At 39.6% G+C, this 11,580-nt stretch overlaps 1 protein-coding gene across 1 annotated transcript in view; it reads left to right on the plus strand.

The window, feature by feature from the left end:
• LOC110537732 (coiled-coil domain-containing protein 8) overlaps window positions 1–8,806 on the plus strand; it is a 31,661-nt gene extending 22,855 nt beyond the window's left edge. The window contains exon 3 of the mRNA XM_021624079.2: window positions 6,551–8,806. Within this exon, the coding sequence (XP_021479754.2) occupies window positions 6,551–6,685 (135 nt within the window). The 3' untranslated portion in view covers window positions 6,686–8,806. The remainder of the gene's footprint in view (window positions 1–6,550) is intronic.
• The last annotated feature ends 2,774 nt before the right edge of the window (window positions 8,807–11,580 follow it).

Here is an 11,580-nt window from a genome sequence, read left to right on the forward strand (position 1 = left end):
CCCATGAGCTCATGATGCACAACATTTCTATAGGCTATGCAATTACTTGAAAACTGAATGATGGCCTTTTTTTTTTAAATTTAAAGTTTTATTAAGTTTTCTTGTTTTTCAATCAACCAACAGAACACATTCCACATTCACAGATGTGACAGGCTTTAAAAAAATAAAAAATAAAAAAATAATAATACTTTTGAAAAAATAAAAATACAATTAAAATGAATGATAAAGTCAAATAAAAGCATTTATTTTTCTTAATCTATATATTTTCCTTGGTACATATATACATACACACATACGTACGTACATACATACGCACATATACATACACACACACCTACGCACACGTACTCAAAAACTAAATTAAAATAAAAACACACAAAAAAAAAAAAAAAAAACATATAACACTTGCAGCAGCACTATCAAGGTTCTTATCAGCTATTTCAAGCATTCGCTGAGACGACGGGCCAATAATTTGTTTTTAGGTTTTACAGTACCTTACACAACATGTATCTGCGCATTTCCCTAGTCACCCCGTTCACTCTGTCCAGTTTGAAATATAGTTGAATAGTGGAGACCAGAGTCTATCAAACTTGGGCTGTCTCTTGTGGAGGTCATAAGTGAGCTTTTCAAGAGGAAGAAAGTCAACAATCTGGTCAATCCACATTTTAAATGTAGGAGGGGTATTAGAGGCCCACAATAGAAGAATACATTTCTTAGCAGAGTATGTAATAGTCATAAGCAAATTTTCTCTGTCAGGATCAAGAACAAAGTCCTGCTGGGCATTAAGAAGATAGATACACGGGGTCATATCAAACTGTACATCTAGTATTTTCTGTGCAGCAGTATGTACAGATTGCCAGAATCTGGCAATCTCCCTACAGCTCCAAAATACATGCATATAGGTTCCGCTTTCAGAGGTACATCTTTTACAGTTAGGAGACATATCTGTTTTCATTCTATGGAGTCTCAAAGGAGTATAATAAAATTTGTACAAAAATTTGTAATTAGATTCTTTCATTTTTACACTGGTAGAGGAGCAGTATACCCTGTCGCAAACCTCCGCCCATAACTCATCACTGATAGTCAGACCAAGGTCCTTTTCCCAGATTATTTTCAAAGGAGTAAAGGAGGAGCTTCCTTTCTCAGAAAGGAGTCTATAGATGTAAGATATTTTGCCTTTAATGGATTGTGCTGTGACAAGAAGGGTTTCAACTTCATTCAACTGAGTTCTAAACCTCCTCTTGGAGGTAAATGAGGAAATTACATGTCTAATTTGAAGATATTTTAAAAAATGGGATCTTGGCACATCGAATTCACTGCAGAGCTCTTGAAAGGATTTCAGTGTAGTGGTTTTCTGATGAAATAGGTCTGAAAAGGTCCTGATTCCTAGAGTATGCCAAAGATTAAAGTCGGCATCCCTCAGGGCTTTTGGCAAGTCTGGGTTGCCTACTATAGGCGAGTGAGAACATATTTGGGAGGAAATGCCCAGGTATTTCTTACAGTCCCTCCACAATGATGGCCTTTTAAAAAGAGGAGGATCCTGTCAGCTTTCTATCGCCCAGCCTTACTATATTTATTTCTCAACTTTCCTGATGTTAAACACATTGCTTATCTTTACAACAGGAGTATAGCCTACCTGGCTGGCATGAAAATGAACCACAGGAAAAGTGATCTCCATTTGCTATTTAAGTGCATAGATTACATGTATTTCTTCCTGCTGCCCCTGTTTCGATACAGGTCCATGATAATTGTCCATTCTAAATCAAAACAAATTTCACACATACACTACCTGTCAAAAGTTTTAGAACGCCTACTCATTCAAGGGTTTTTCGCTTATCTTTACTGTTTTCTACATTGTAGAATAAGAGTGAAGACATCAAAACTATGAAATAACACTCAACGAATCATATAGTAAATAAAAAAGTGTTAAACAAATCAAAATATATTTGAGATTCTTCAAATAGCCACCCTTTGCCTTGATGACAGCTTTGAACACTCTCAACCGGCTTCACCTGGAATGCTTTTCCAACAGTCTTAAAGGAGTTCCCACATGCTGAGCACTTGTTGGCTGCTTTTCCTTCACTCTGCGGTCTGACTCATCCCAAACCATCTCAATTTGGTTGAGGTCGGGGGATTGTGGAGACCAGGTCATCTGATGCAGCACTCCATCCCTCTCCTTCTTGGTAAAATAGCCCTTACATAGCCTGGATGTGTGTTAGGTCATTGTCCTGTTGAAAAACAAATAATAGTCCCACTAAGCCCAAACCAGATGGGACGGTGTATTGCTGCAGAATGCTTTGGTAGCCATGCTGGTTAAGTGTGGGGAAACGATGGGAAATACACATACATGGAGATCATCTGTTCACCCACACTGCATCTCACAAAGACATGGCGGTTGGAACCAAAAATATCAAATTTGGACTCCAAACCAAAGGACAAATTCCCACAGGTCTAATGTCCATTGTTCGTGTTTCATTGCCCAAGCAAGTGTCTTCTTCTTATTGGTGTCCTTTTAGTAGTGGTTTCTTTGCAGGAATTTAACCATGAATGCCTGATTCACGAGTAAATTGAATGAACTTACTTCTGTTGCAGAGGATAACTCTGGGTCTTCCATTCCTGTGGCAGTTCTCATGAGAGCCAGTTTCATCATAGCGCTTGGTTTTTGCGACTGCACTTGAAGAAACCCTCAAAGTTCTTGACTTTTTCTGGATTAACTGACCTTCATGTCTTAAAATAATGATGGACTGTCGGTTCTCTTTGCCTGTTTGAGTTGTTCTTGCCATAATATGGACTTAGCCCTATTTGAGAAAAGACCATCTGCTGTATATCACCCGTACCTTGTCACAACACAACTGATTGGCTCAAACGCATTAAGAAGGAAAGAAATTCCACAAATTAACTTTTAAAGTACACCAATTAATTTAAATACATTCCAGGTGACAACCTCATGAAGTTGATTGAGAGACTGCCAAGAGTGGGCAAGGCTGTCAAGTCAAGTTGTCTAGCCCATACCTATATGTTTTGATAAGGTTTGTATCACAACTAAAGTGGCCAAATAACTTCTTAAAATGAAGCACATTTATCCGGTTTTACAAGGGCTATAGAGCCTAACTGGCATACAGTGGGGCAAAAAAGTATTTAGTCAGCCACCAATTGTGCAAGTTCTCCCACTTAAAAAGATGAGAGGCCTGTAATTTTCATCATAGGTACACTTCAACTATGACAGACAATGAGAAAAAAAATGAAAAAATCCTAATCACATTGTAGGATTTTTAATTATTTTATTTGCAAATTATGGTGGAAAATAAGTATTTGGTCACCTACAAACAAGCAAGATTTCTGGCGCTCACAGACCTGTAACTTCTTCTTTAAGAGGCTGCTCTTTCCTCCACTCGTTACCTGTATTAATGGCACCTGTTTGAACTTGTTATCAGTATAAACCTCAAACAATCACACTCCAAACTCCACTATGGCCAAGACCAAAGAGCTGTCAAATGACACCAGAAACAAAATTGTAGACCTGCACCAGGCTGGGAAGACTGAATCTGCAATAGGTAAGCAGCTTGGTTTGAATAAATCAACTGTGGGAGCAATTATTAGGAAATGGAAGACATACAAGATCACTGATAATCTCCCTCGATCTGGGGCTCCACGCAAGATCTCACCTCGTGGGGTCAAAATGATCACAAGAACGGTGAGCAAAAATCCCAGAACCACACGGGGGGGGACCTAGTGAATGACCTGCAGAGAGCTGGGACCAAAGTAACAAAGCCTACCATCAGTAACACACTACGCCGCCAGGGACTCAAATCCTGCAGTGCCAGATGTGTCCCTCTGCTTAAGCCAGTACATGTCCAGGCCCGTCTGAAGTTTGCTAGAGAGCATTTGGATGATCCAGAAGAAGATTGGGAGAATGTCATATGGTCAGATGAAACCAAAATATAACTTTTTGTTATTGACCAAATACTTATTTTCCACCGTAATTTGCAAATAAATTCATTAAAAATCCTTAAATGTGATTTTCTGGATTTTTTTTTTCTCATTTTGTCCGTCATAGTTGAAGTGTACCTATGATGAAAATTACAGGCCTCATCTTTTTAAGTGGGAGAACTTGCACAATTGGTGGCTGACTAAATACTTTTTTGCCCCACTGTACATATGGGGTGGCAGGTAGCCTGGTGGTTAGAGCGTTGGACAAGTAACCGAAAGGTTGCAAGATTGAATCCCCGAGCTGACTCTGTCGTTCTGTCACTGAACAAGGCAGTTAACCCACTGTTCCTAGGCAGTCATTGAAAATAAGAATTTGTTAATAACTGACTTGCCTAGTTAAATAAAGGTGATGAATAAATAAGCAGCGTATGTGTTTCAAGCTTGGAAGTTCATTTTCACTGTAAATTGCACCTTTATAACAGAAGCAATACAAGCATTATTGCATTTGCTGTCACTTTTGATAATGGAGTTTTCAACATTTTAAAGCTAAACGTTCTGATCTGTTGCGTCAGCCACATTAGCATAAAAACAATTACGTAGTGGTTGTATTAATTTGGGATCAATCGCATCCCACAACTGTCCCAGACTATGTTTGGAATATTTATTTCTCGCACAGAATAGAATAGGTCTTTAAAAAAATAAAAATTTAATGTTTACTATGGGGGATAGTAGATTTACTTAGGCTTTTGCTGTTTGGCCTACTCATCTTGTTGGCTGACAAAGTAAATGTGGACAGTTTTTTTCCAGTATCTTCAATATGCACCTGGGAATTGGATAAGGATGCGCGCAGATGCGTCCCCGACGTGTCTGTCTTCACTTGTAGCCTGTGAGAAACCTGATCGCCAAGGGCACAATAACCACTGACCGCAAAAGGCATGGATTTTTTTAGGATGCATTATGGCCACACAAAGAGGAAGTCGCCGTAAAATTCGAGGCATTATAAAGTGCTAGTCAAATTGTGAATGAGTGATTGATGCAGTGTGTACAGCCTGCGCAAAAAACAAAGTACCGACTTTTTTCAAATCATCATTAGTCTCGTCATGCAGCCTTACAATGTATAAAACATTTGGAGATTTGTCTTCCAACAAGACAATGATCCAAAACATAAAGCAAAATCTACAATGGAATGGTTCAATAATAAACATATCCAGGTGTTAGAATGGCCAAGTCAAAGTCCAGACCTGAATCCAATCGAGAATCTGTGGAAAGAACTGAAAACTGCTGTTAACAAATGCTCTCCATCCAACCTCTCTGAGCTCGAGCTGTTTTGCAAGGAGGAATGGGAAAAAATGTCAGTCTCTTGATGTGCAAAACTGATAGAGACATACCCCAAGTGACTTGCAGCTGTAATCGCAGCAAAAGGTGGCGCTACAAAGTATTAACTTAAGGGGGCTGAATAATTTTGCACGCCCAATTTTTCAGTTTTTGATTTGTTAAAGTTTGAAATATCCAATAAATGTCGTTCCACTTCATGATTGTGTCCCACTTGTTGTTGATTCTTTACAAAAAAATACAGTTTTATATCTTTATGTTTGAAGCCTGAAATGTGGCAAAAGGTCGCAAAGTTCAAGGGGGCCTAATACTTTCGCAAGGCACTGTATATTAAACTGCAAACATTTTTCTATCTACCCTATGTCAAAATGTGTAGAATTTCAAGAAATTAGCTGTAAAACTGAAACATTTCTGCCCCATGGCAGAATTTGTACAATTGTAATTTGTACACCCATGACAAACTGTGTATAATTGTAAAATATTCTCTACACCCATGACAAACTGTGTATAATTGTAAAATATTCTCTACACCCATGACAAACTGTGTATAATTGTAAAATATTCTCTACACCCATGACAAACTGTGTATAATTGTAAAATATTCTCTACACCCATGACAAACTGTGTATAATTGTAAAATATTCTCTACACCCATGACAAACTGTGTATAATTGTAAAATATTCTCTACACCCATGACAAACTGTGTATAATTGTAAAATATTCTCTACACCCATGACAAACTGTGTATAATTGCAGCATATTTACTTTGAAACAAAAATTTGCTTGGGGTCGGCTCTGACTGCCTGTGTGGGTATGGATGTGGCTACACAGTCCCGTGAGCCATATTTTTTTTGTGGTCCCCACCCCTATCAAAGTTGCCCAATTTAAATATGAACTTTAGTCATCTTAAATTAATAACATTATGCAGAAATGCATATTGAGTTGGAGTTTTGTTATTGAGACTATTTACTTCCCTTTTAGGTAGCCTAGCTACATTGTTAGCATGGGTAGTCTCCATTCATAGCCTTTTTTGTGTTCCTTTGAATATCACCCTGATGGCGCTTATTTTAGCTACTTTTGGGTCCGTATGTATCAAGCATCTGAGTAAGAATGCGGATTTAGGATCAGCTTTGCCTTTTTAGGTCTTGATGAATAGGAGTACATGGACAGTGGGGACCTGATCCTAGATCAGCACTACTACGCTGAGACACTTTATGAATGGACAGCCCAGAATTCAATAAAAAAGGTTAAAGGTTAACTTGAATATCCACTCTCCCCTCTCTCCAGATCTTCCTGCTAGCCCAGAGTCGGCGCTGGAGGGACGGCCTGTGTTCTCGCAACAATGTGGAGTATCATCGGCTGGACCAGAATGTCAACGAGGCCATGCCTTCCCTCAAGATGACTCAAGATTACATCTTCTGAGCAGAGAAGGAAGTTGAAAGAACTAATACGAGCCTTTTTCCAGCTGCATTGTTGAAACGCTTGCTTGCCCACAAGCTTGGCCCACTTTTTTTTTTCTTGCTTCATGAAAAACCTGGACAGGAGGGAGTTTGATGGTACTACCACTCTGTAATCGATACACGTTTTCGATGTTTGCCCACGTATGCTGGAAATATTAATTTCTGTTTTGTTAACCATAGTCCTACGTTTTTGAAATGAATTATGATTTAGTATTTGATTTATTTGGGTGGCCTATACTGGTCTGTATGAAATATGTTCTCACCATGTTTAAGCCTTACTATTCTTCTACACTTATTGTTTTGCACACTCTTAAGTGTTTGTGCTGATTGCAGATTACACACTCAGAAAATTGGAATGTAAATATTGTCAATCAATACCAATGATGCTGTACTTTACTTGCTAGTCACTAATCTGCCCTGCAATGAGTGAAGGCTATTTGTAGTGGTTCGCCTCAAAGCCCTCATTCCACAAGGCGTTGCAGTACAATCTGCATTTGTAGTTGTAAAAGTTAATATTGTACGTATGTAGCGTACTACACAATATACATTCATGTTCAGAACTTGTGGTTATTTCTTACGCTAAATCCATTAGACAAGTGAGGACTTTTGACATGACAGAGCCCACCACATTGTGATATGGTGGCAGTAATTCCCTTGCCTGAAATTGTATTTTTCCATAATCCGGCATTTTACTGGTTCTTATTAAAACGTTGGCCAGATTGTGCTATGCACTAATCCCAGTGCTGCCCCCTTTTTTGTATTTGTTTTATGACTTTGAAGTCTCAGATGTCGGGTAAAGATTCCTCACTTAGATTTCTCAATTTGTTTCTCAATGAGAATGTGGACTCGACCGGAGTGCATGTGAAACACTACTTCAACACATTACTTTAGGGGACAGAGAACTGATTGTCGAATCTGGGGACGTACCCTATTATGTAGTGCACTACTTTTGAACGGGGCACTAGGGCTCTGGGTCAAAAGTAGTGCACTATAGATATAGGGAATATGGTACCATTTGGGAATCAACCTCAGTCTAGAGGAAACGATGACAACCACCGTCGCTCACTCGTCATTAGCTTAACGAGTCTTCAATTCTAATGCCATATCCTGTGACGTGAATCCAGAATCAATCAATTCTCATGCACTTTCTCAATCCCCAATACTTTTTACAGCTGTCTTTTCAGGACCGTGGAAAAGCATTGTAATCTGAGTGTCACAACAATAGCTAAAGCATGGAGGGGAGGTTTTGTCATGCATGGAACAGGACGTATATTGTGTAGCTTTCATATGGTATTTGGTGGATGGACACTGCCTTTGCAATCAACTGTAGAGATTGTACAATCGTTTGCCGATGAAGCACAATTGTATTTGTCAATAAAGCACAATTGTATTTGGGGGCCCCTTTTTGTTTTTCCTCTTGCTAATGCTTTGTTTTCTAAGAAATACATTTTGAAAAATCTGTTTTTAGTTTGTTTCTTGTAAATTAACATAACATCCACACCAGGTTTTAAGAGTCATCAAAAAACTGTTTGTCGTGAGTATTGAATGCTTTGGAAATGTCCTTGGAAATGAGCCTGTGGTGACCACATGACTACCCTATCCACTCAATCATTCCATTGCTATTGTTTTGTATGAGGACAGCCATGCTTACATCTGTCATATCCTTGTTTGTTGATCCATCCAAGCACCCCAGTGAGTAATCCTGAATCCTAAGCAGTGTCAATAGCATTTTGAGCTTGCATGGTGGTTCTGTGTTAGAAGCTGTCTGATGTTATTGAGAGAGGTTGGTATGAGCTGGGCGTGTTCTTGAAGGAAGCACATACCAAAGGGCCTGTACGACAGGTAAGGCTGCAGTTAGTCATATCGCCCTTGGATGGCAGTAGAGACCTTCAAGTCAGTGGCGATCAGACAATTGAACAGCAGCTCAACCATTCAAGAGAACGTTCAGAAATGCACTTCCAGCTTGAGTACAAGACTGTTTTAGCTTGAACTGTTATTCCATCATCCTAAAACCTAGTATGTTAATAACCGTGTAAGCAAGTTGAATGTACTTATGAAGTTAAATAAAAAATACGTATATTTACATGGTTGATTTCATAAACCTCAAGCACTGTCAATTTAATTGAAACCAAAGATTCTATTTATACATGAAAGCACAAGATGGTGGGTAAATGACAAACCAATGCAGTGATATTGATTACAATTGGGATGTCAAGGTTATGCAGGGTGGTTGATTCTGGCTGATATTGGGCGTATAGAGCTTGTCAGTTTATAGTACTAAAAAGCGGAAATTAAACTGTTCCGTTCAGCTTTTGTTATGGGGGAAAGAATGGGGTTTTGGGATGAATGCCGAAAATAAGGTCTGAGGTTAACACAGGCTTAGGAGATCTTAAATATATTGTTCTATGAGATATCAGTCAGTTAACATGGCCTTTAAGAATGATGAATCTTGTATGTGCTTTATGGACTTATTTTGATTACATAAATTCACAAAAAGTTACTTTAGCTGATGAAGATTATCTCATAGAACAACATTTATAAGATCTAATCCTGTTTACCACAGACCTTATTTTCGGCATTTATGTTTATCCAAAACCCCCATTAATTTCCCCATAGGCTTTGGCCAGCGAGCCATGGCGGAGTCAACCCCCGTTAGTGCCTACAAAAAAAAAACAAATCCACACAAACTACAAAAAAAGGAATTAACAATAATAAAAAAATATATATATATATACTCATATACCCTGCTCAGGCTCTAGGGCCTGAGAGGGTGGGACCGCACAAGACAGTACTCCATATAACTCGTCAGATGTGAAGTATTTTAATCCCAGAAGTGTTTCAGCTGCATAAACAAGGAAGTCGATCTTTCTTGACTTCGTTTCGACTTGTGCAGTGCCGTTTACCACCATCGCTATAAAAGACACTAAGTCTACTTTCTTCACATGAAGATTTTCTAGGTCCTGTTGGTGATTCACTACCACTGGACCTTCAGAGATCATCTCTCTACCCTTTTGACAGCCTCTGCATTGGAGACACTTTCAACTGCCCAGATTTTGGCAACCTCAGTCTCTTTCACCCTACTCAGGCATTCCAAGGATTTCGCCCTATGTTCTCCACCACAGTTGCAACACTTTACTCCTTTGCCAATGGCCATTCTCTTCTGCTACACATTCGGAATCACCTTCAAAGTCATCTTTCCCACACATCCCAACATCTCGGCTTCTTCTGTCTGCAGACACTTCCTACAGGTCCAAACATTTTACAACGATGACATTGCAAAGGCCTGGGTACAAAAGCTCTGACAGGATAGTGCACATATCCCAGCTGCACTCATGTTGGGAGGGACTCCACATAAAAATAAAAACTTTACTGCCAATTGACCACCATTAATATTCTTTAGTATATCCAGAAATTACTCCCTTGACAGGTGCCCTTCTCCGTAGCTCAAAGAACGACACAGCATAATCATCAACTCGAGTGAGACCCAACCCACACTGTTTCTGATCAGCAGAAACACAAGAAATCAAAACAAGCACACTTCTCATAATCTTTACTGATTTTACTTCACCCAAGGCTTTCTCCACCATTTTGGATATTTTCAACAGATTCACCAAGTCGGGCACCAATACTCCCTGAAAACGTACTCCTACCAGATATGATGGGGGTATTATCAACACTACACATTTTCTTTTCAACTTCAATTTTGCTTATTTTCCCATTCTTTTGGACAAAAGTCTCTTCATCCTCACTTCCACCGCCATCCGATTCAAGCTTCCGCCATTCTTCTGGATTGCTCCTTAAAAAAATATAAAATCACAAAATGCTCTCAATAAACCTGGATATTTTGGCAGAACAGATGCCACGGGGGCTCCCCGGTGCTGACATGTCAATATATGGACTGGAAACTGTGGGGGGGGGGGGGGGGGGGGGGGGGGGGGGGGGAAGCCTCCCCCTCGCAGATAAAAAAATCTGGAATAAAATCAAATCATACCTATCCGATATGTTCTGGCTGTTGCTTTATCTTCAGAGGGAGGTCAAGATGTGCGAAAGTTTGCTGTTGACGGAAATAGTTGGCATTTATGGTATTTTCATAGGTGCTGTATGTTTCAAAGAGGACATTTGTGGACCAATGTGTGTGCACATGGGTGAATGCAATGTGTTAATGCAGAAAAATATCCCTTCTCTTGTGGGCCTGTGTCCTCTATGGATCGTTATTTTTTATTAAAATTCTCTGTAATTGATTTTCATATTGTGTGAGACTTGGTTCCGACGAGGGACTAGTACAAAAAATTATCTGAACATTTATCCACTCACTACGGTAAGTCACTCTGGATAAGAGCTTCTGCTAAGTGACTAAAATGTAAACGTGGTTGATGCTCCACAGGAAGTGCCATTTACCTTAATTTTAGAAATGAACATAGCCAAGTAGCCCTACCACAAAATGTGACAATTGTCGGTAGTATGCAGTAAGATGGATATCTCTGATCTCCTCTACCCTCTAATTACTTCACTGACACTTAAAATGTCCTGTCCCTGTTGCTTTCAAACTAAAAATCACCTGGATGGAATATAGTGTACTTTTCTTTGTCTACACCAGTGTTCCCCAGCTGGCAGGCTGCAGATTATCATCTTTTTGGGCCCCCCAATTGTTATACTCTGCAGATCCTCTCAAGCTCTGTCAGCTTGGATGGGGAGCATCGCTGCACAGCTATTTTCAGGTCTCGCCAGAGATGTTCGATCAGGTTCAAGTCGGAGCTCTGGCTGGGCCACTCAAGGACATTCAGAGACTTGTCCGGAAGCCATTCCTGCTTTGTCTTGGCTGTATGCTTAAGGTTGTTGTCCTGCTGGAAGGTGAAT

This window comes from Oncorhynchus mykiss, chromosome 12 (assembly GCF_013265735.2).
Source record: "Oncorhynchus mykiss isolate Arlee chromosome 12, USDA_OmykA_1.1, whole genome shotgun sequence".
Lineage (NCBI taxonomy): Eukaryota > Metazoa > Chordata > Actinopteri > Salmoniformes > Salmonidae > Oncorhynchus > Oncorhynchus mykiss.